Raw genomic sequence first — 20,807 nt, 5'->3', positions numbered from 1 at the left:
CAACAAACAAACCACAAACACAAGTGAAAAGAAATGGAAAATAAAAAAACACAATGAAAAACATTCTCTCTCCCAATTCCTGCGATTGTCTGGAAAATCCTGGTGGTTCCCTAGAAGGCAACAGGCATGTTTTTAAGTGCTTTCCATTCAATATAGTATTATAAACATATTTCTCTTACTTGATCTCTCGTTTTCCTCCTCACACAGCAGAGCTAAATACAGTACAAATATTTTAGTGGGGGGTGTGTGTGCATATTTATCTAAATATCTCTATATAATTATCTATATATGGACATATATAGACATATTTATAGATATATAGAGATACAATCTATGTGTTGTGTATAATCCCAGGTCATTTACAATCTCAAGCCAACAGGAAATAAAAAATATTGATCTAGCCGTCAGACTGTGTTCATTTTATAATTTCATAACTTTTTTTCACAGTTTTAAAAAGTTTTATATTTATATATATATTTATATATATATTTTTATATATATATATATCTTATTAAAAAGTTGAATCCATTTAGACATATAATACAGTGGGATCGATGGGTTGAGCAAAAGAAATCCGATACATCGTGAAAATTGTACAGTTACAACAATGTTCATCGGGATTCTTGATGAATCCAGTCCAGTCACTGGCGCTGATGCGTTCTGGCTTCTCCTGATATAGCGTCCTTCCATAGTGCTTGTGTAGATCTGTGTGGGTCACGCTATAGTGACTCTGCCAGACTGTCCATCAGTGTCCGAGAACATGTAGTGACACAGCTCTCGCTCTTGAAGATGTTAACTTTTTTTTGTGACTTTTTTAAAAAAATGTTTTGTTCTGTTGAATTTGCCATGTTCTCCTTTGAAAGCTGCATCCGTGGTTTAAAAGTCTGAATAATTACAGGAGCAAGCAAAGCCGTTTGCATACTTTCCTTGTCGAAGGGATGTGCAATCTTGGCTTCCCTGTTATGCGACTTAAGATAAGCTTTTGTGCGGGTCGTAGTGATGTCACAAATACTGCGATCCTACTTTAGTGGCAGATGGTTTGTTTTGTTCTTTGCTTTTTTTAAACATTCTTCTAAAAATACGCACAGCTGCACATTCGTAACGCTGGATTTGTGGGATTGCCGGTTCTCAGAACTTAACCTTTTGACCTCTTTCGGGTCTTTCTGCGTTGGACAGTGTGAAAATAAAAATAAAAAAAAGGCTTTCTGGTTATAGAAGCTTCTGGGAAAATCGACTAGGACCTAAATAATTCATTCGTTCGTCTTAAGGAGAGGATATAGCCACGTGCGCCATTAAAGTTTTAGTAACATTTTGTCCCTCTCAAAAGGTTACCTGAGCAAACTGACCTCTTACGCCCACTAATGTTCTTCAGAACTGTTAAAGCCTGTGATATTGTGTCACATCCTTCCGAGACCTGCCAATGAAATGATAGAAACATTCTCCTTGCCCTGAAGGCCGTTAGTGAGTTTCACCTCTTCAGGTTCCAAAGTGCTTTTCCAGAAGGCCAAGGATATACCGCACAAGGAGTGGGTGAAGCAAGATCAACCTAGTGCCCTCCAAATAAGGTCACCTTGTTAAAGACCAGAAGGACGCATTAAACCATGTATCCCTCGCGCAAGTTCTAGTCCTTTGTGAAGTCATGACTCTCCATGACGAGAAGCTGTCCTTTTCAGCGCACGATGGCTCCGGCCTTTCAGTGGCAATTGGCCGTTTGTCTTGCGACAAAGGATCTGTAGAGGGCAATCTCGGCACCCCTCCCTGTGAGGTTTCAAGGGATGAGTCTTCGGAATGCCGCCTTCTCGTTCTTTCTTTCCCCCTTGGTTCTTCACGTTCTAAGACTCGCCCATAGTCCCGGCGTACGTTGAAAGAAATCGCTCCCTCATGTTCTTTCTTTGTTCGGTGACTCAGGCGTGCCTTTATCTCTATTTGATACTGCAGTCTAGCGCCCTTTGAATGATCAGCAGAGGATAGGCACACCATCGGTGTTGTAGATCATGCCCGTAATGGGTTCGTAGGTTCCCACCAGATAGTACAAGTCCTCACTGTCTTGGTATTTCTTTGTCTTCAGCATCTGTTCGTACTGGTCAAGTCCCACAACCAAACATTTATGGGAAACTGTTTGAACATCATTTTCATCCACATGGGAAGACTGGTAGAGTGCCCGCTGAAGTAGAAAGGGGGGGGGGGGGGGAAAGGGAGAGAAAGACAGAAGGGATGATTATGAAAAATAACTTAACAGGTTATCATCTAGTACCACACAAGACAAGATGGGCTGCAAGTACAACTAGAGGTCTGCAAGGGAACGGGGATCGCGGGAATCCCGCGGGGGTCCTACGGGAATCCCCCCTAACCCACGGGACTCCCACGGGGACCCTGCTCTAGCCAACGGGACTCCCACGGGGATGGAAGGCTTTGGAAGCAGGGTTCATCCATATAATATAATGGACACGTCAGCCTTAGTAAAAGAGGGGGGTTTATAAGTTAATTACCTGAACAGAAAACAAAAAAAGGGTTCCACCAAAGAGATTCCACGAGGAAAATAGCAGCGCAAACACAAAAGAAACTGGAATTAATGATCCTGTCAGAAGTAATTGCCGCTTTTTATGGGGACGGGCGGGGATGGAGATAATTCCTTGCGGGGATGGGTGGGGACGGAGAGGATCCTGATGGGGACGGGCGTTGGGGCAAGAAGCCAGGAGCAGAGCAGCTGCTCAAGAAACATGCGAGTCACGTGGAGAAGAGTGTAGTGCAGTGGTTAGAGCTAAAACCCCAGCACCCTAAGTATATTAGATAGATTGTGAGCCAGCAGGGACAGACAGGAAAAAATGCTTGAGAACTTGAATAAAATTCATGTAAACCATTCTGAGCTCCCCTGGGAGAACAGCATAGAAAATTGAATAAATAAATAGTGTGACAAGTTTCAGCCTCTGATAACCAGAGCTGGTATTGTGACATCATAATGCCTCATTCCACCAATGCCTAAGAGCCAACCTCCTCAGTGATGTCACAATGGCTCGATTGTCCTATACTCAGCTCACTTGTACTACATTTTGATTTCTAGAATGGCGCAGTGCTTAAAGCTACAGCCACAGCACCCTGAGGTTGTGGGTTCAAACCCCATGCTGCTCCCTGTGACCCTGGGCAAGTCACTTAATCCCTCTGTTGCCCCAAGTACATTAGATAAGATTGTGAGCCCGCCAGGACAGACAGGGATAAATGCTTGAGTACTTGTATGTACACTGCTGAGTATGGTCATATAACTACAAAAAGGCGGTATACAAATCCCAATCCCTTTCTCATTATGTCACAAAAGATATGGCATCAGGTGACCTGTGTAGAGTTTAATCGGACAGTAGAAACTATTGGGCAAGCTATTCAAAATGATTTAACCAGGCAGGAGAGATTCCTGCTCGATTAAATTGTGGCACGCAGCTCAGGAGAGAATATTCAGTGGCACTTAGCCGAGCAGTGTTGCCGAGTACCCTCTCTGACCCCTGCGACACTCAATATCCAGGTCTATATAAGCTGGTGGTGGTCAGTGTTTAAACAAAACTCACCAGCGCCCTCTGAAAATTAATCTGCATTATATATCTTATTCTAATACAATTCAATCTTGCAAATTACTTAGGTATGTGTCCCAGGAGTCATAGGCAGCGGAACGCTGGCTGGTTTTTTTTTGGGGGGAGGGGGGAGGCCAGGAGCTCTGCCCTAGCCCCAGCAGAATCCTGTGGCACGGCCCGTCACCAGCTCCCGACTCCACCCCCTTACCTCCTTCCGGCGTCGTACTTTAAATCTTTGGGGCAGCCGCCCCACAGCGTCAACAAGTCCCGTATTTTCACGAAGATAACAAGCACCTGTGTAAAACGCGCACACGGGTATAGCGCGCGGGAAACCGACATATATGTAAAAAAAATTTTATATACCGCGCGCACCCGTATACCGCGCATGCTGCCCCGACTCTCCTCTGGCCACCCCGACTCTCCTTTCCCCCGCCCCGACTCTCCTCTCCCCCTTGAAGTCCTGTCCCCACCCTGAAAGCCTGATGCCCCCCCCCCCGACGTCCGATTCACTCCTGATGTCAGAGAAAGGGCGGGACCGCCGGAAGACGAAGCAGCGCAGACGCAGGGCTCACAGAAGGGCCGGGACCGCCAAGAGGAAGCAGCAGGACACCGGTAGGAGCTTCTACGTGATGAGGGGGGGGGGTCGGGAGGCTGTGGGGGTGCAAGCGGTCCTTCAGGGTGGGGGTGAAGGTGGGAGTGCGTGCGAGCGGTCCTTTGGGGTGGGGGTGCGGGTGCGTGCGAGCGGTCCTGCGGGGGCGTGAATCGGACGTCGGGAGGGGAACTATGTAAAAAAATTTTTGTAAAACGCGCTCACGCGTATAACGCGCAAGGTTATGCACGGTTTGTAAAAACCGTGTATAACGCGCTCGTTATATTCGTGAAAATACGGTAGGCCTGTCCCCCGGAAGCAGAATGAAAGGTTCCAGGGCAGGACTACTCGTCGATGCTGTGTGGCGGCTGCCCTGAAGATTTAAAGTACGATGCCAGGAAGCGGGTGGGTGGGCGACCGCCAATTTGGGGGGAGGCCATGACCCCTATGGCCTCTCCCCCCCCCCGTTCCGACGCCTATGCTAGAAGTCTACAGTCATCACCATCTTTCTTCCCCCTATGTAGGAGCACTTACCTCCATGAAGTCTTTCCTTTGACTGGACGCTTGCAGAGCAGCGGGTAGGTTTCGGCTAGACTTCAGATCCCAGTGCTGCTTCCCACAAAGAACAAAGCACATACATGTGGCCCGTTAGACATATCAAAATACCATTTATCGAAATTCAGTTAAGCTATTTGAGGATAATTTTCTTAAAAAAAAAAAAAAAATCTTGATAAACATACAGATATAAACAATTAATAGCACTGTGATCTCGATATAGGGACACTGGATCATCTGCTCTTCTTTTGTCCCTTGCTGCTTAAATTTTGGCAATCCATTTGGAGTCAAATCAATAGAATACTGGAAGCTCCAGTGGCATTGACATACGATACAGTGCTGTTTGGCTCTTTATGGAGAGCCAAACGTCCAATAACTTCGTGTAATAATAGATTACTTTTCATCATGACGGGAAAAACTGGAAAAATTGGAACAGGTTAAACTATAGTTTTGGGTGGGAATCCTTGTGCCAAACTTATAAATTTGAATGTATGAGAGCAATACAATTGGGACATTATAAGAAATTTAAGGATGTTTGGGACCCATTGACAAAATTTTGTAAAGATTGATTATTGGTTTTAGCCCTTTGATTATACACATCCAGGGGGGGAGGGGGATATGCCTTTAAATTATTATTTGATTGTAATTTGTTGGTCTTGATCATTTGTATTACTCTTGAAAGGATGGGAGGGTGGGGGGAAGGGATATGTATTTATTATATCATTTGACGGAATTATGTGATATTTATTTTATACATTGTTTGATAATATTGCACTTGATGTCGGTTTTTAAAATGAATAAAGATATGGGGGAAAAAACAACCCTCCTCCAATTAATAGCACTTACAATTGTATAAATATAAAAAACAAAATACCTTATCTGGATGTGTGTGGAAAAAGTTTTTAAAAAATCCAAAAATTAAGGATTGTTCCAATTAACCAATCTACAATTTAATAACTGTTTCCAACGGACCCCAGACTTCTTTGAATTTTTTATTATTTCCCACATTCTCCGATACCTATAATATAAGCACAGCGTTTCCCACCAAAAGGTAAGGTTTAACCTGTCATAATTTTTCCAATTCCTGGTTATCATCTGCATATTCCTAATGTTTTTACCACTCCACATTTACCGTCCTTTTGTATTAATTTTACTTCGATGTATTTTAAACAACCTCTTCCTCCCCTACTTTCCTTTCGTTTCATGTATGTTAATCTGAATTTGTCCAGTATTTTTAATATTTGATAAATTACTGTTTTTATTTGCTTATTTTAATTGCTTCCTATATTTTTTTATACTGTACACCGTCTAGACATGTATTTTTATAGACGGTATATCAAAAATAAAGAAACTTGAAACTTCATAGCAACCCCTGTCATAATTAAAAGAAGTCTGCTTTTATGTTTTGTCAACGGGATTCTTCGGTTTCAATAATGTTCTATCTCATATGTCAAAATGGCATAGGAACACCAAGTATCCTAATAATCATTCCCCATATCGATTTCCAGAACTTGAGTATCAGGGGACAATAAAACAACAAATGAGCCAGTGTCCCTGCTTCAAGATGACAGTGCCAGCATCTATTAGACTTTGAACTATCCAACTTTTGTAAACGAACTGGGATCCAAAAAATTCTATATAACAGAAAAAACCAAGTTTGTCTCATAGATGCTGAATATTTGAGGACAATTTTCTAAAGATTTTGTGGCAATCGTGAAATGGCAGGTATAAAACTATGCCGGAATATGCAAATAAAAGGGCTGACAAGGCCATGACCTGTGTGGAGGCGTTCCCAGGGACGCAGTTCGGAGAAAGCTGGGGGGCGCACTTGCAACGTTCGCTGCGTTGTCTTAGAAAAATATCAGGTCGATATACAAAGTGGTTTAACAAGGCAGAAACGGCTCCTGACCAGCTACATCGCTGGTTCAAGGCTAATCGGCCATTTTCAGTGGCACTTAACCAGTTAGGGTGTGGATTCTTCAAATGGCGCCTGCATCGGTGACCGCCGATCCTGTGTCAGTCACGCACCGGTGCCGTTGATAGAATTGTGGCTGTTTTAGTGCGATTCCTTGATGTAATTGTGGGGTGGGGGAGGGCTTATATTGTTGCACTGCTACTGATTGAATGTAAGTGCTTATTTGTTATTGCTACTGATATGAATATTGTGTTGCACTTTTTGTTAGTAATGGAAAATCAATAAAGATTAGAAAAAAAAAAAAAAAAAAAAGAATTGCGGCTGTTTTTAAAGCAGGTGCCTTGAATGTAGGCCTCCATTTAAGGTGTCAGGTCAAAAGCACGCCGGGACAAAGGCGCGCCCAGACAATTGAGCGCAGCGCGCCGCTCTAAATTACTGTTTTTAGGGCTCTGACGGGGGGGGGGCGTGGGGGGGAACCCCCCCACTTTACTTAATAGACATCGCGCGGCGTTGTGGGAGGTTTGGGGGGTTGTAACCCCCACATTTTAATGAAAATGTCACTTTTTCCCTGTTTTTAGGGAAAAAGTTAAGTTTACAGTAAAATGTGGAGGGTTACAACCCCCCAAACCCCCCATAACGCCGGCGCGATGTCTATTAAGTAAAGTGTGGTGGTTCCCCAACAAAACCCCCCGTCAGAGCCCCTAAAAACTGTAATTTTCTTCGGCGCGTGCCTCCGTCTCGCCTCAGTTGTTGGCGCGTGCCTTTGTCTTTCGCGCCGTTGTCTATGAACCGCATTTAAGGTGCCTGTCTTGGGCCTACGGATGCGCCCATGGTTGCCTAAGACCACTTACCGCATAAATCACACCCACACTGGCCTCAGGCGCCCTAAGGTGTGCCTAGATGCTTCCATAGGCACGTGAAACGTGGTTAGTTAGATGACAGTAGGATGCCGACCACCACCTAACTTCGGGACACCGTTACTAGAATCTGGGCTTTAGTGCCAGTAAAAACTAGCTATTTGGGGAGTGTTCTGGGGGCGGGGACAGCACCGATATTCAGAACTTAAGTGGTCAGGTAACTGCCTAAACAGGACCTCCTAAAAGTCAACAGAAACTCATAATCAATTAAGTGCTAAATATTGCACTGAGCTGGCTATGCTTAAATTATCTTTCCCCTCGTTAAAAGGCGTTATCTATATTGGAAAAAGCAATGTTACTTACCGTAACAGTTGTTATCCAGGGACAGCAGGCAGCTATTCTCACTAGTGGGTGATGTCATCAGACAGAGCCCCGGTACGGACGTCTCACAAGCACGTGTTGCTTGTAGAAACTTAAAGTTTCTAGATGCCCGCACCGCGCATGCGCCGGTGCCTTCCTACCCGGAGATCCGGGCGTGTCTCCTCAGTTCAGGTAGCTAGCCTGAGAAGCCAACCCAGGGGAGGTGGGTGGGACGTGAGAATAGCTGCCTGCTGTCCCTGGATAACAACTGTTACGGTAAGTAACATTGCTTTATCCCAGGACAAGCAGGCAGGTATTCTCACTAGTGGGTGACCTCCAAGCTAACCTCAGTGGGATGGAGGGGGAGTTGGCGACTTAAGAGAATAAATTTTTCAACACTGTTTGGCCAAACTGTCCATCCCGTCTGGAGAGAGTATCCAGACAATAATGTGAGGTGAATGTGTGAACCGAGGACCAAGTGGCAGCCTTACAAATCTCCTCGATTGGTGTTGATCTGAGGAATGCTACTGAGGCTGCCATTGCTCTGACCTTATGGGCTGTGACCTTACAAGGGAGTGATAATCCAGCCTGGGCATAGCAGAAAGAGATACAAGCCGCCATCCAATTAGAGATGGTGCGCTTTGATACGGGTCTTCCCAACTTGTTAGGATCGAAGGAGACAAAAAGTTGAGGAGTGGTTCTGTGTGGCTTGGTGCGATCCAGGTAGAAAGCCAAGGCACGTTTACAGTCTAGAGTGTGAAGGGCCGATTCTCCGTGGTGAGAATGGGGCTTAGGGAAGAATACTGGAAGTACAATGGATTGGTTGAGATGAAATTCGGAGACCACCTTAGGCAGGAATTTCGGGTGAGTGCGGAGGACCACCTTGTCATGATGGAATACTGTGAATGGTGGATCCGCCATCAATGCCTGGAGTTCGCTGACTCTGCGAGCGGACGTAAGGGCTACAAGGAAAAGCACTTTCCAGGTGAGATACTTCAGAGGGGCCCTGTTGAGTGGTTCAAACGGGGGCTTCATGAGACGGGAAAGGACTACATTGAGGTCCCAAACTACTGGGGGTGGTTTGAGAGGAGGGTTAACATGGAAGAGTCCTTTCATAAATCTGGCGACCACCGGATGGGCCGAGAGGGGTTTCCCTTGTAGGGGCTGGTGGAACGCCGCAATAGCGCTCAGGTGGACTCGTATGGATGTGGACTTGAGCCCAGATTGAGATAGGTGTAGGAGATAGTCCAGCACGGAGGATAAGGAAGCTCGCTGAGGTTCCTTTGACTTTAGAAACACACCATGAGGAGAATCTGGTCCATTTCTGGGAGTAGCATTGTCGAGTGGCGGGCTTCCTGGAAGCTTCCAAGACCTCCCTCACTTCTTGTGAGAATTGGTGAGGGGTTACGTTGAGAGGAACCAAGCTGTCAGGTGGAGAGACTGCAGGTTGGGATGAAGTAGTGATCCTTGATGTTGAGTAAGTAGTGAAGGAAACACTGGAAGTGGTACTGGTTCCCTGCTGCTGAGTTGAAATAGGAGGGAGAACCAAGGTTGTCTGGGCCACCGAGGAGCTATTAGAATCATGGTGGCCTGTTCGAGTTTCAGCTTGACCAGAGTCTTCTGGATCAGCGGGAATGGTGGGAACGCATATAGAAATCGTTTCCCCCAGTTCAGTAGAAAAGCATCTGCCTCGAGGCGATGAGGAGTGTAGATCCTGGAGCAAAACTGAGGCAGTTTGGAGTTGTGGGGAGCCGCAAAGAGATCTATCTGAGGCGTCCCCCATTGCGTGAAGATTTGGTGAAGGGGGCTGGAATGGAGAGTCCATTCGTGCGGTTGTAGCAGACGGCTTAGTTTGTCTGCTAGGACGTTGTTCTCCCCCTGGATGTATACTGCTCTGAGTATGGCGTTGTGGCGCACCGCCCAGTCCCAGACTCGTAGAGCTTCCTGGCAAAGGAGGGCCGAGCCCGTGCCTCCTTGCTTGTTGATATAATACATGGCGGCCTGATTGTCTGTGCGAATGAGGATTACCATGTCGTGAAGTAGGTGTTGGAAAGCTTGGAGCGCATTGAAGATGGCTCTGAGTTCCAGTAGATTGATTTGGTGTAGTCTTTCCGCACTGGTCCAGAATCCTTGGGTGCGGAGACCGTCCAGGTGGGCCCCCCATGCATAATTCGACGAATCGGTTGTGAGGACTTTCTGATGGGGGGGAGAGTGCATCAGCAAACCTCTGGATAGATTCGAAGAGGTCATCCACCAAAGTAGAGACTGCCGAAGAGCAGGTGTGACTGAGATGTGTTTGGATAGTGGATCGGACGTCTGATTCCACTGTGATGCCAGGGTCCACTGGGGGATCCTGAGGTGGAGTCTGGCAAAGGGTGTCACATGTACTGTGGAGGCCATATGGCCCAGGAGCACCATCAGTTGTCTCGCCGGTAGGGTTTGGCGAGTAGACACCGACTGGCAGAGATGAAGGAGGGATTCCATGCGTTGCAGGGGCAGGAATGCTCGGAGTCGGGTGGTGTCCAGGACCGCTCCGATGAAGGGGAGGGACTGGGTGGGTTGTAGATGAGACTTGGAAAAGTTGATCTCGAAGCCCAAATTTTGGAGGAAGTAGGTTGTAGCCAAGGCCGCCGAAGTGACCTCTGGGGCTGACGGGGCCTTGATGAGCCAGTCGTCGAGGTATGGGAACACCTGTAGACCCCTGTCCCGGAGTGCTGCGGCCACTACCACCAGGCACTTTGTGAAGACTCTGGGGGACGAAGATAGGCCGAATGGTAGCACTCGATACTGTAGGTGCAGATTTCCCACCCGAAATCTGAGGAACTTTCGGGAGGCCGGGTGAATGGGGATGTGAGTGTAGGCCTCCTTGAGATCCAGGGAGCATAACCAGTCGTTCTGCTCGAGGAGGGGGTATAGAGAAGCCAAAGTCAACATGCGAAACTTCTCTTTGACCAGAAACTTGTTGAGGGCCCGAAGGTCTAAAATGGGTCGCAGGTCGCCCGTTTTCTTCGGGACGAGGAAGTACCGGGAGTAAAACCCTCGGTTCAATTGGTCTGACGGGACCGGCTCGACAGCCCGAAGCTGAAGTAAGGTTTGGACTTCCCGAAGAAGAAGGGCGGTCTGCGTCGAACTTGAAGGATACTCTCTTGGAGGATGGTCCGGGGGGACCCGATGGAATTGAAGAGAGTATCCTTCTCTTATGATGGTGAGGACCCATAGGTCCGTGGTTATGGCCTCCCATCGATGGTAAAAAAGATGGAGGCGGCCCCCTATGGGAGAGGCTGAGGTTATGCTCCCGGGAGGGGCGTCAAAAGGGCTGGGGAGCCTTAGGTGCAGCCGGTGGCTGAGGTTTTTGCTGAGACTTCTGGGGAGGTTGTCTCTTCGCAGGTTGTCTCGCAGCAGGCGTTTGTCTGGGCATGTAACGCCGCTGGTAAATCAGGGGTGGCCTGGAAGGTCGAGACTGTTGAGGTTTGGGTTTGGGCCGCAGGATGGATTGAAAAGATTTTTCATGATCCGACAGCTTCTTGGTAACAGTTTCGATAGACTCATCGAACAGGTCAGCTCCAGCACATGGTACGTTGGCGAGTCTGTCCTGGAGGTTGGGATCCATATCGATTGTACGGAGCCATGCCAGGCGACGCATGGCTACCGCGCTTGCGGCAGCACGTGCCGAGAGTTCGAATGCATCGAAGGAGGATTGCATCAGCTGGAGGCGTAATTGGGAGAGGGAGGCTACCACTTCCTCGAACTCGAATCGAGCTTGGTTGTCTATGAACGGAGTGAACTTGCGGAGCACCGGCAAGAAGAACTCCAGATAGGAAGAGAAAAAGAAATTGTAGTTCAGCACCCGTGACGCCATCATGGAGTTTTGGTAGAATTTTCTACCAAATTTGTCCATCGTTCTCCCCTCTCGGCCCGGCGGTACAGAGGCGTAGACCTGGGAGGGATGAGAGCGTTTAAGAGAGGACTCGACCAGTAGGGATTGGTGGGAGAGTTGAGGGCCCTCAAACCCTTTATGGTGCACGATGCGGTATCGAGCATCGAGTTTGCTGGGGATCGCCGGTATGGAGTACGGTGTTTCGAAACACTGCATGAAGGTCTGGTCCAGCAATTTATGCAGGGGGAGCCGAAGCGACTCCGTTGGAGGGTTAGGTAAATGCATGGTGTCCAGATACTCTTTGGAGTATCGGGAGCCCGTGTCAAGGGTCACATCCAGATCATCCGCCATTTGTCGGAGGAATGATGAGAAGGACAATTGTTCCGCCAGCGTCGGCCTGTGGGACGGGCTGGAGGAGGAGGAGGCCTCCAGGTCCGTGGACATCGGGGAGTGGCAAGGAGAATCGGGCACCGGTGTCTCCTCGTACTCCGGGCCCCCCGGAGGGGACACCTCTGATGAGGAGTATCCCCTACGTTGCAGTTTTTTCTGCGGTGACACCTCCGAATGGCGTGAAGAGTGCCAGGATGAGTGTCTCGATCGGTGCCCGTCTCGGTGGCGGGACGGGGATCGGGATCGTCTGTGCATCGCCTGGTCTCCCGAGGCCCCCAAGTGGATAGGGCTAGAAGCGGTGGATCGCAACTGGGGTTGCGATGCGTGTTCTTGCGATGCTACCCAAGTCTGGTAAGGAGTACGGAAGAACTCTTCCTGACTATGCCCAGGGCTTCGAGTATCGATCGGAGGTCTGGTCCCATGTTGGCGCGGAGGCGTAATGGGTTCTAATGGCGGCATATCGGTAAGCGAGGCTTGCCTCGTGGGCATCGCTGCCCTCCCCCGTTCGTCCTCGTCGGTTTTCGAGGTCGAACGGGGAGGAGGGGGAGGGGGCGGACCGCCCCTTTGGACCGGTACCGGGAGGTCACCCTGTATGGCAGCGATGAGCCCGGGTCCGATGGTCTGCATGAGCTCAACGAATTGAGCTTCCAGCACGGACCGTAGCGAAGCCGATAAGGAGGGATCCGCACCGAAAGGGGGTCCTCCTGCACGGACATCGCGCTCCTTCGAGGCCGAGTGCTTCTGCTTAGTAGCTTTCGGCACTTTGATGACCACTGGTGGCACTGTGGAAGGAAGAGGTACCTGAACCGAGGAGACCGGGGCAGGCACCGACGTCGAGCTCGTGGATGGTGTCGGGGTGAACGATGCCGGTTTCACCACACTCGATGCAGGAGGGGTCGATACCGGTTTCGCCCGAACCGGGGAGGTATCAGATGAAGTGGAGGCTGAGGGATCCTTAGCTGCGTCCATCTTGAACATCGATTCCCACAATAGGCAACGCCGCTTGAATGAGCGTGCCGTAAGGGTAGAGCAAGGCCTGCACGATTTCGGGATGTGGTTAGGGCCCAAACACTGCAAACAGCGCCAGTGAGGGTCCGTGAGTGAAATCGCGCGTTGGCACTTGCTGCACTTTTTAAACCCGGTGATTGGCCGGGACATAGGCCGGAAAATCTCCGCCGCGAGGTCGAAGCCAGTGGGCCTGAGCCACGTGGCCGGCCCGTTCGACCCGCCGGAGGAAATAATCTTCTTTTTTTTTTTTTTTACTGAAAAAGAAAAGTACTGTTAACTGTAATTAAAAGAAAGCGAAAACGCGGACAAGGAAGGCAAATTTAACTGAATTCAGCTAGCGCATGATGAAGTTGAACTTCTCAGCTCCGCGGAAAAGAAAGAACTGAGGAGACACGCCCGGATCTCCGGGCAGGAAGGCACCGGCGCATGCGCGTTGCGGGCATCTAGAAACTTTAAGTTTCTACAAGCAACACGTGCTTGTGAGACGTCCGTACCGGGGCTCTGTCTGATGACATCACCCACTAGTGAGAATACCTGCCTGCTTGTCCTGGGATAATTAGGGAATTCTCTTTACTTTAAAATCACTGAGCTTTGGAATAAATTTCCTGTCCAGCTGCGTAAATTGGGCTCCTTCTAATTATTTCCAAAAACATCTGAAACATGGCTATTTTCAAAAATGTAAATTCCGCTGCGCTCTATATACCATATTTTCACTCATATACCACGCACCCATGTAAAACGCACACACGGGTATAGCGTGCGGGGAAACTGTAATTTATGTAAATACATTTTTATATACCATGCACACCCGTATACCGCGCATGCCGCCTCGACTCTCCTGTCGCCGCCCGACTCTCCTTTCGCCCGCCCCGACTCTCCTCTGGCCACCCCGACTCTCCTTTCACCCGCCCCGATTCTCCTCTCCCCCTTGAAGTCCTGTCCCCACCCTGAAAGCCTAATGCCCCCCCCCGACGTCCGATTCACCCCCCTCCCGCAGGACCGCTCGCACCCCCACCCTGAAGGACCACTCGCACGCACTTGCACCTGCACCCCCACCCCGAAGGACCGCTCGCACCCCCACAGCCTCCCGACTCCCCCCATCATGTAGAAGCTCCTACCGTTGTCCTGCTGCTTCCTCTGCCGGCGGTCCCGGCTCTTCTGTGAGCCCTGCGTCTGCGCTGCTTCCTCTTCCGGCGGTCCCGCCCTTTCTCTGACGTCAGAGAAAGGACGGGACAGCTGGAAGAGGAAGCAGCTAAGACGCAGGGCTCACAGAAAGGCCGGGACCGCCGGAAGAGGAAGCAGCAGGACAACAGTAGGAGCTTCTACATGTTGGGGGGGGGGGGGGTCGGGAGGCTGTGGGGGTGCGAACGGTCCTTCGGGGTGGGGGTGCGAGTGTGTGCGAGCAGTCCTTCGGGGTGGGGGTGCGAGCGGTCCTGCGGGGGGGGTGAATCAGACGTCGGGGGGGGGGAACTATGTAAAATAAAAGTTGTAAAACGCGCTCACGCGTATAACACGCAAGGTTATGCACGGTTTGTAAAAATTGTGTATAACGCGCGCGTTATATGCGTGAAAATATGGTAATCACTAATTCTTATTATATTTTCCTTTCTTTAAAACTTTTGTAAACCATGCCGAGCTCCATCTCTTTAGAAAAGATGCGGTATATAAGCTTAAGGTTTAGTTTAGTTAGTTAACTTTAGACCGGTGTTGAATTTTCACACAAAACGCCATCGGCAGTTAGCAAAGCGCTGAGCGCCTCTGGCTGAGTGTCAACTCCTTTGTGTCTAAACTCAGAGTACACACACATATCACACATATACATGGGGACAAATTTGTCCCCATCCCCATGAGATCCCTATATCCTCATCCCGTCCCCATAAGTTCTGTCCCTGCTCCAGTCCTGAAAGCTCTGCCTTAACTGCACAAGTCTCGAACACTTAATGATTTTAAAGTGTTCGAGGCTTGTGCAGATGAGGACAGAGCTTGCGGGGATGGGACAGGAAACTGAGATCCTGCGGGAACAGGGACAGAATGTGTCCCCATCCCCACAGTTAACAGCAGGAAACCATCCCTATGTCATTCTTTAAGGAGAGAGGGAAGAATCAGAGTATGAATGGGCCCAGCCTCAAGCCTTACATTGAAGAATGCTGGTGTAGAAGGACTGAGGTTGAGATAGACACTAAAGAATGACAGAGTCTGATATCCAGAGCTGATACTGTGATGTCATAATGCTTCATTCCACCAATAAGAGCCAACCTCATCCGTGATGTCACAACGGGTTCATTATTCTATACTTGGCTCACATAAGAATCAGAGTATGAATGGGCCCAGCCTTGCATTGAAGAATGTTGGTATAGAAGGACTGAGGTTGAGATAGACACTAAAGAACAGGACCTGGGTTGGCCATTGTTGGAAACAGGACACTGGACTTGATGGACCTTCGGTCTGTCCTAGTTCGGCAATTCTTATGTTCTTATGTGAGCCAAGTATAGGACCGTCAAGCCATTGTGACATCACTGCTGAGGTTGGCTCTTAGACATTGGTGGAATGAGGCATTATGATATCACAATCTGAGCTCTGGAATGTTTCTGCCAGGTATTTCTAGAGAATGACAAGGGGACATAATTTGTCTCCATTCCCACGGTTAACATCTCCATGTCCCCATACCCACGGAAACCATCTCCTTGTCATTCTTTAAGAGGAGAGGAAAGAATCAAAGTATGAATGGGCAGAGCCACTGACCCTCAAGACTTACATTGAAGAATGCTGGTATAGAAGGACTGAGGTTGAGAAAGACATTCTCTACTACTATTAATTATTTCTATCTACAGAGCAGAGATAAATTTGTGAAGATAAATTTTTGTGCTGTTGGAGGTAGTTATGAGATCCTATTTTATAAAGGCCCATAGGTGCCCACGTTGCCCTTATAAATTTGGACATTTCGTATAAAGAGTTCTCTGAAATTACTCCACAGTAAACAGACTCTCTTCCTGACCACACAGAAAGTGTGAGCAGAGAAATGCAGAAGAAAACTCGCTGGGCACAGCCTTGTTTGATCACCTCAATATGCTTCAAAATGTACACACTCGATAAATGCAACTCTATACCAAGAGAAACAGCCTCTCTTCATGTCCACCTCTCCTCTTAGGGACTCCCCTGTTTTGTTACCAAGCCAGAACTACTCCAATAACTATGACAACAAGGCTGATGGCTCCAGCGAGATGCCTACGCACCTTGCCTTCGTTGAGTTTCTTGCCCGGGTTGGTTTCTTCTGGATGATAGAACCATTTCACCCTGACCACCATGTTGTTGCCCCAGGACTCCCACATGCTCTGGATGCGACCAATGTAGGGCAAATTGGGCCGTCCGGCAGATAAGAAGACTGCGCAGTCCCCGATACGGATGATCTCCTTTCCACGGACAATGGCTTTGTAGAACAACTTCCGGGCTTTTCCCTTCATTCCTCTTCTCTGGAAGTTCAACAGGATAAAAAAATACATTATGGCGAAAACAGCTCATTCATTTATTTATTTAAATTTACAAATTTACATACATGCAAACTTACTCGAATACAGATTTAGAAAATGAAATTCGCTAATTCTGAGATCCAATAAGAAAATTTCCACTCATTATTTAGGGGTCCTTTTGCTAAGGCACGTAAACTGATTTAATGCGTGCAAAATGCACACCCATTATATTCTATTGACGCATTAGCATGTAGCGCGTGCTAATCGTTTGCGCATGCTACATCGATTAGCGTGCGCTAAATCAGCACGCGCTAAATTAGTTAACGCGCCTTAGTAAAAGGACCCCTTAGTCCACAAAGTAAAAGATCCAGGAATAAGAAAAAAAGGAAAAATAATCTAAAGGACACGTACAAATAATCTATAGGACACGGACAAGAGGAGATGGACTGAAGCTAAGGGGGGACAAGTCCAGGACAAATATCAGGAAGTTCTGCTTCACGCAACGAGTGGTGGACACCTGGAATGCCCTCCCAGAGGAGGTAATTGCGCAATTCACCGTTCTAGGATTTAAAAGCAAACTAGATGCACATCTCCTTACGAGAGGCATAGAGGGATATGGGTGACTAAAATTACGCCAGGTGTACACCTGGCTGGGCCTCCGCGTGTGCGGATCGCCGGACTTGATGGACTGAATGTCTGATCCGGAGATGGCCGTTCTTATGTTCTTATGACAGCCTTAGATAACATTGTCCGACAGCCGGTTCGTTACACTGTGGGCGATGTTATTTGACCGATAGTCACTCCCCCTCCCTCTTTAGCCACAATAAATTCTAATAGTTGTTTCGGTTCAGAGAAAAGATCATTTACACCCCCCCCCTCTAATGAAATATAACATTTTGCAGGAAACTCCAAAACCAAAGATGCCCCCAAGGCTTGAACCCTTGACCTATATAACAGGAAATCTTTTCTTCCCTTTTGTGTCACTTGAGATAAATCAGGGAACACTTGGATTGTTGAAATTTATCATTATTATTATTAGGATTTTATATACCGCCTATCAAGGTTATCTAAGGCAATGGAAGATTGAGTGACTTGCCCAGGGTCACAAGGAGCAGCGCGGGATTTGAACCTACAACCCCAGAGAGCTGAGACTATAGCTTTAACCACTGCGCCATTCTAGAAATCAAAATGTAGCAGAAGTGAGCCAAGTATAGGACAATGAAGCCATTGTGACATCACTGATGAGGTTGGCTCTTAGGCACTGGTAGAATGAGGCATTATGACATCACAATACCAGCTCTGGTGGTTATCAGAGGATGAAGCTTGTCACACGGTTCAGTTTTCTTTATTATTCTCCCAGGGGAGCTCAGAACAGTTTACATGGATTTATTCAGGTACTTGAGCATTTTTCCCCTGTCTCACAATTTATCTAACGTACCTGGGGCTATGGAGGATTGAGTGACTTGCCCAGGGTCACAAGGAGCAGCGCGGGATTTAAACCCACAACCCCAGGGTGCTGAGGCTGTAGCTCCAACCACCACACCACACCCTCCTAAAATAAGTCTGAAGTATTAAGGGCTCCTTTTACGAAGCCGCGTTAGCGGCATTATCGCAAGCACCTTTTTAGCGCGTGCTAGCCAAAAAACTACCGCCTGCTCAAGAGGAGGTGGTAGCGGCTAGGGCGGCCGGCACATGAGCGTGCACTATTATGCGCGTTAAACTGCTAACGCGGCTTCGTAAAAGGAGCCCTAAATCTCTATCGAACTCTACGGGAAATGTCACTACGAGAGTAGAGTTTTCGGTTATTACTTCCAGTGAATTCTCCAGAAAATTAGTTAAATTAATTTCGTCACCTACTACTCCCCGCTGAAAGCAGCTCATTTTTTATGGGTTTTAGTACCAGAAAGTCTACACCCCCCCCCTACCCCAGTAAAACAGAAAATGACAACATATAAAGGCAATAAGATCCATGCGGTCGGCCCATCCTGCCTTCCATGGTGCAAACTCATCAGTTATTGCCATAGGTTTGTTTCGCTCGAGATGGCCACAAAGTCATAGTGAGGAATAAGGAACCAAAACTGTCTTGGGACTTCTGAATTAGAGGTCTGCCCGGGAACGGGGATCACGGGAATCCTGCAGGGGTCTTGCGGGAATCCCCCTAACCCATGGAACTCCCACGGGGACCCCCCTCTGGCCCACGGGACACCCACGGGGATGGAAGGCTTTGGAAGCAGGGTTCGTCCATATAATATAATGGACTAAACTAAACTAAACTAAATCTTGGGTTTATATACCGCATCATCTCCACAGGTGGAGCTCGACACGGTTTACATGGTTAGGGAAGGAACGGAACTCCAGTGGATTTATAGAAGAGGTAAGAGAGAGGTAGGCGTGATAGTACTAGGGGGAACGGGTTACTTTTTGGAGAAGAGCCAAGTCTTCAGAGTCTTACGGAATGGTAGAAGGGGGCTCGAGTCGCGGAGAGGGGAGGGGAGACTATTCCAGAGCTGAGCGATTCTGAAGTGGAGGGAGGACCCGAGTTTACCGACGAGGGAGATACCTTTTGGGGAGGGGAAGGATAATTTTAATCTTTGCGTGGATCTAGTGGAGAGTAGATTTGAGGAATTCCAGGATAGAGGAATAAGAGGAGGTAGGATGCCGTGGAGTATCTTGAAGGTTAAGCAGGCACATTTAAAGTGGACCCTGGAGATGACAGGAAGCCAGTGCAGTTTGGACAGGAGCGGAGAGACATGGTCAAATTTGCTTTTTGAGAAGATAAGTTTTGCCGCGGTGTTCTGGATTAGTTGGAGTCTGTGGAGGCCTTTCTTTGTTAAGCTAAGGTAAATGGAATTGCAATAGTCCAATCTGCGTCAGCCTTAGTAAAAGAGGGGGTTTATAAGTTAATTACCTGAACAGAAAACAAAAAAAGGGTTCCACCAAAGAGATTCCACAAAGAAAACAGCAAAAGAAACTGTGGAATTGATCCTGTTAGAAGTAATTGCTGCTTTTTATGGGGACGGGCGGGGATGGAGGTAATTCCTTGCGGGGATGGGTGGGGACGGAGAGGATCCTGACGGGGACGGGTGGGGACGGAGAGGATCCTGGCGGGGATGGGTGGGATTTCTGTCCCCGCGCAACTCTCTATTCTGAATCCGAAAAAGTGAGAATTAGGCAATTACTCCCCTTTGGAAGGATGTAAAATTATTTTCTTTTCGGAATGCTATACAAAGCCTATTAATGGGTATTACATATATCCTATATTTCCATCCAAACTACCACCGAATTAAGTGCAACTTCAGCTTGTTTGGTATTTTCAGTGCACAGTATTTGGTTTTATAACACGTTATTTTGCAAATAGGGTGCATCGAAAGGTTTTAAATGTGTGCTACTTGCACATTAATATGTTGAAAGAACTAGCACTTATAAAAATAAAATAGTATGCAATTAAAACATAAAGCATGAATAAAATACTTGAAACAAACAAAACAAAAAATGAACTAAATGATTCTTCCTATGCACACCCCTAATGAATCTCCTAGAACAGGGGTAGGCAATTCCGGTTCTCGAGAGCCGGAGCCAGGTCAGGTTTTCAGGATATCCACAATAAATATGCATGAGATAGATTTGCATCTCAAGGAGGCAGTGCATGCAAATCCATCTCATACATATTCATTGTGGATAAACCGAAAACCTGACCTGGCTCCGGCTCTCGAGGACCGGAATTGCCTACCCTTGTCCTAAAAGACATAGAGAAAATAAAAGCAACACAGAAGAATATAAGAAGATATGGATAGTCTTACTGGGTCAGACCAATGGTCCAGCTAGCTCAGTAGCCCATCCTCAATGGTGGCCAATCCAGGTCACTGGCACCTGGCCAAAACCCAAAAAGTAGCATCATTCCAGAATCTCAAAGATTAGCAAGATTCCGGAACCTCAAATAGGAGCAACATTCCATGCAGAATCCCAAAAGAGTAGCAAGATTCCGGAATCCTCAGAGTAGCAACATTCCATGCTAGCGATCCAGGGCAAGCAGCGGCTTCCCCCATGTCTGTCTCAAAAGCAGACTTTGAAGGCAAGTGGGTTCTAACACGTTTAGAGGAGGAAGATGCGTCTTATTCAATCTAGGATTTAAATAGCCAACAAAAGGATCCAAGTTTAGGGTTTCTATAAAGTAAGAATATCGTAGGCTAGACCAGTGTTCTTCAACCACCGGTCCATGGACCAGTGCC

The 20,807-nt window shown here is 47.7% G+C and overlaps 1 protein-coding gene across 6 annotated transcripts in view; it reads right to left on the bottom strand.

Moving 5' to 3' along the window:
- Positions 1-404: 404 nt before the first annotated feature.
- Positions 405-20,807, bottom strand: part of TNRC18 (trinucleotide repeat containing 18) — a 223,838-nt gene continuing 203,435 nt past the window's right edge. For all 6 annotated transcript variants that reach the window (XM_033914995.1, XM_033914996.1, XM_033914997.1 and 3 more), the window contains 3 exons: positions 16,345-16,581; positions 4,684-4,758; positions 405-2,164 (listed from right to left, as the gene is read on the bottom strand). In XM_033914995.1, coding sequence (XP_033770886.1) covers positions 1,958-2,164; positions 4,684-4,758; positions 16,345-16,581 — 519 coding nt within the window. In that variant the 3' untranslated portion in view covers positions 405-1,957. The remainder of the gene's footprint in view (positions 2,165-4,683; positions 4,759-16,344; positions 16,582-20,807) is intronic.

This window comes from Geotrypetes seraphini, chromosome 11 (genome assembly GCF_902459505.1).
Source record: "Geotrypetes seraphini chromosome 11, aGeoSer1.1, whole genome shotgun sequence".
NCBI lineage: Eukaryota > Metazoa > Chordata > Amphibia > Gymnophiona > Dermophiidae > Geotrypetes > Geotrypetes seraphini.
This window is presented reverse-complemented; position numbering and strand designations above follow the sequence as displayed.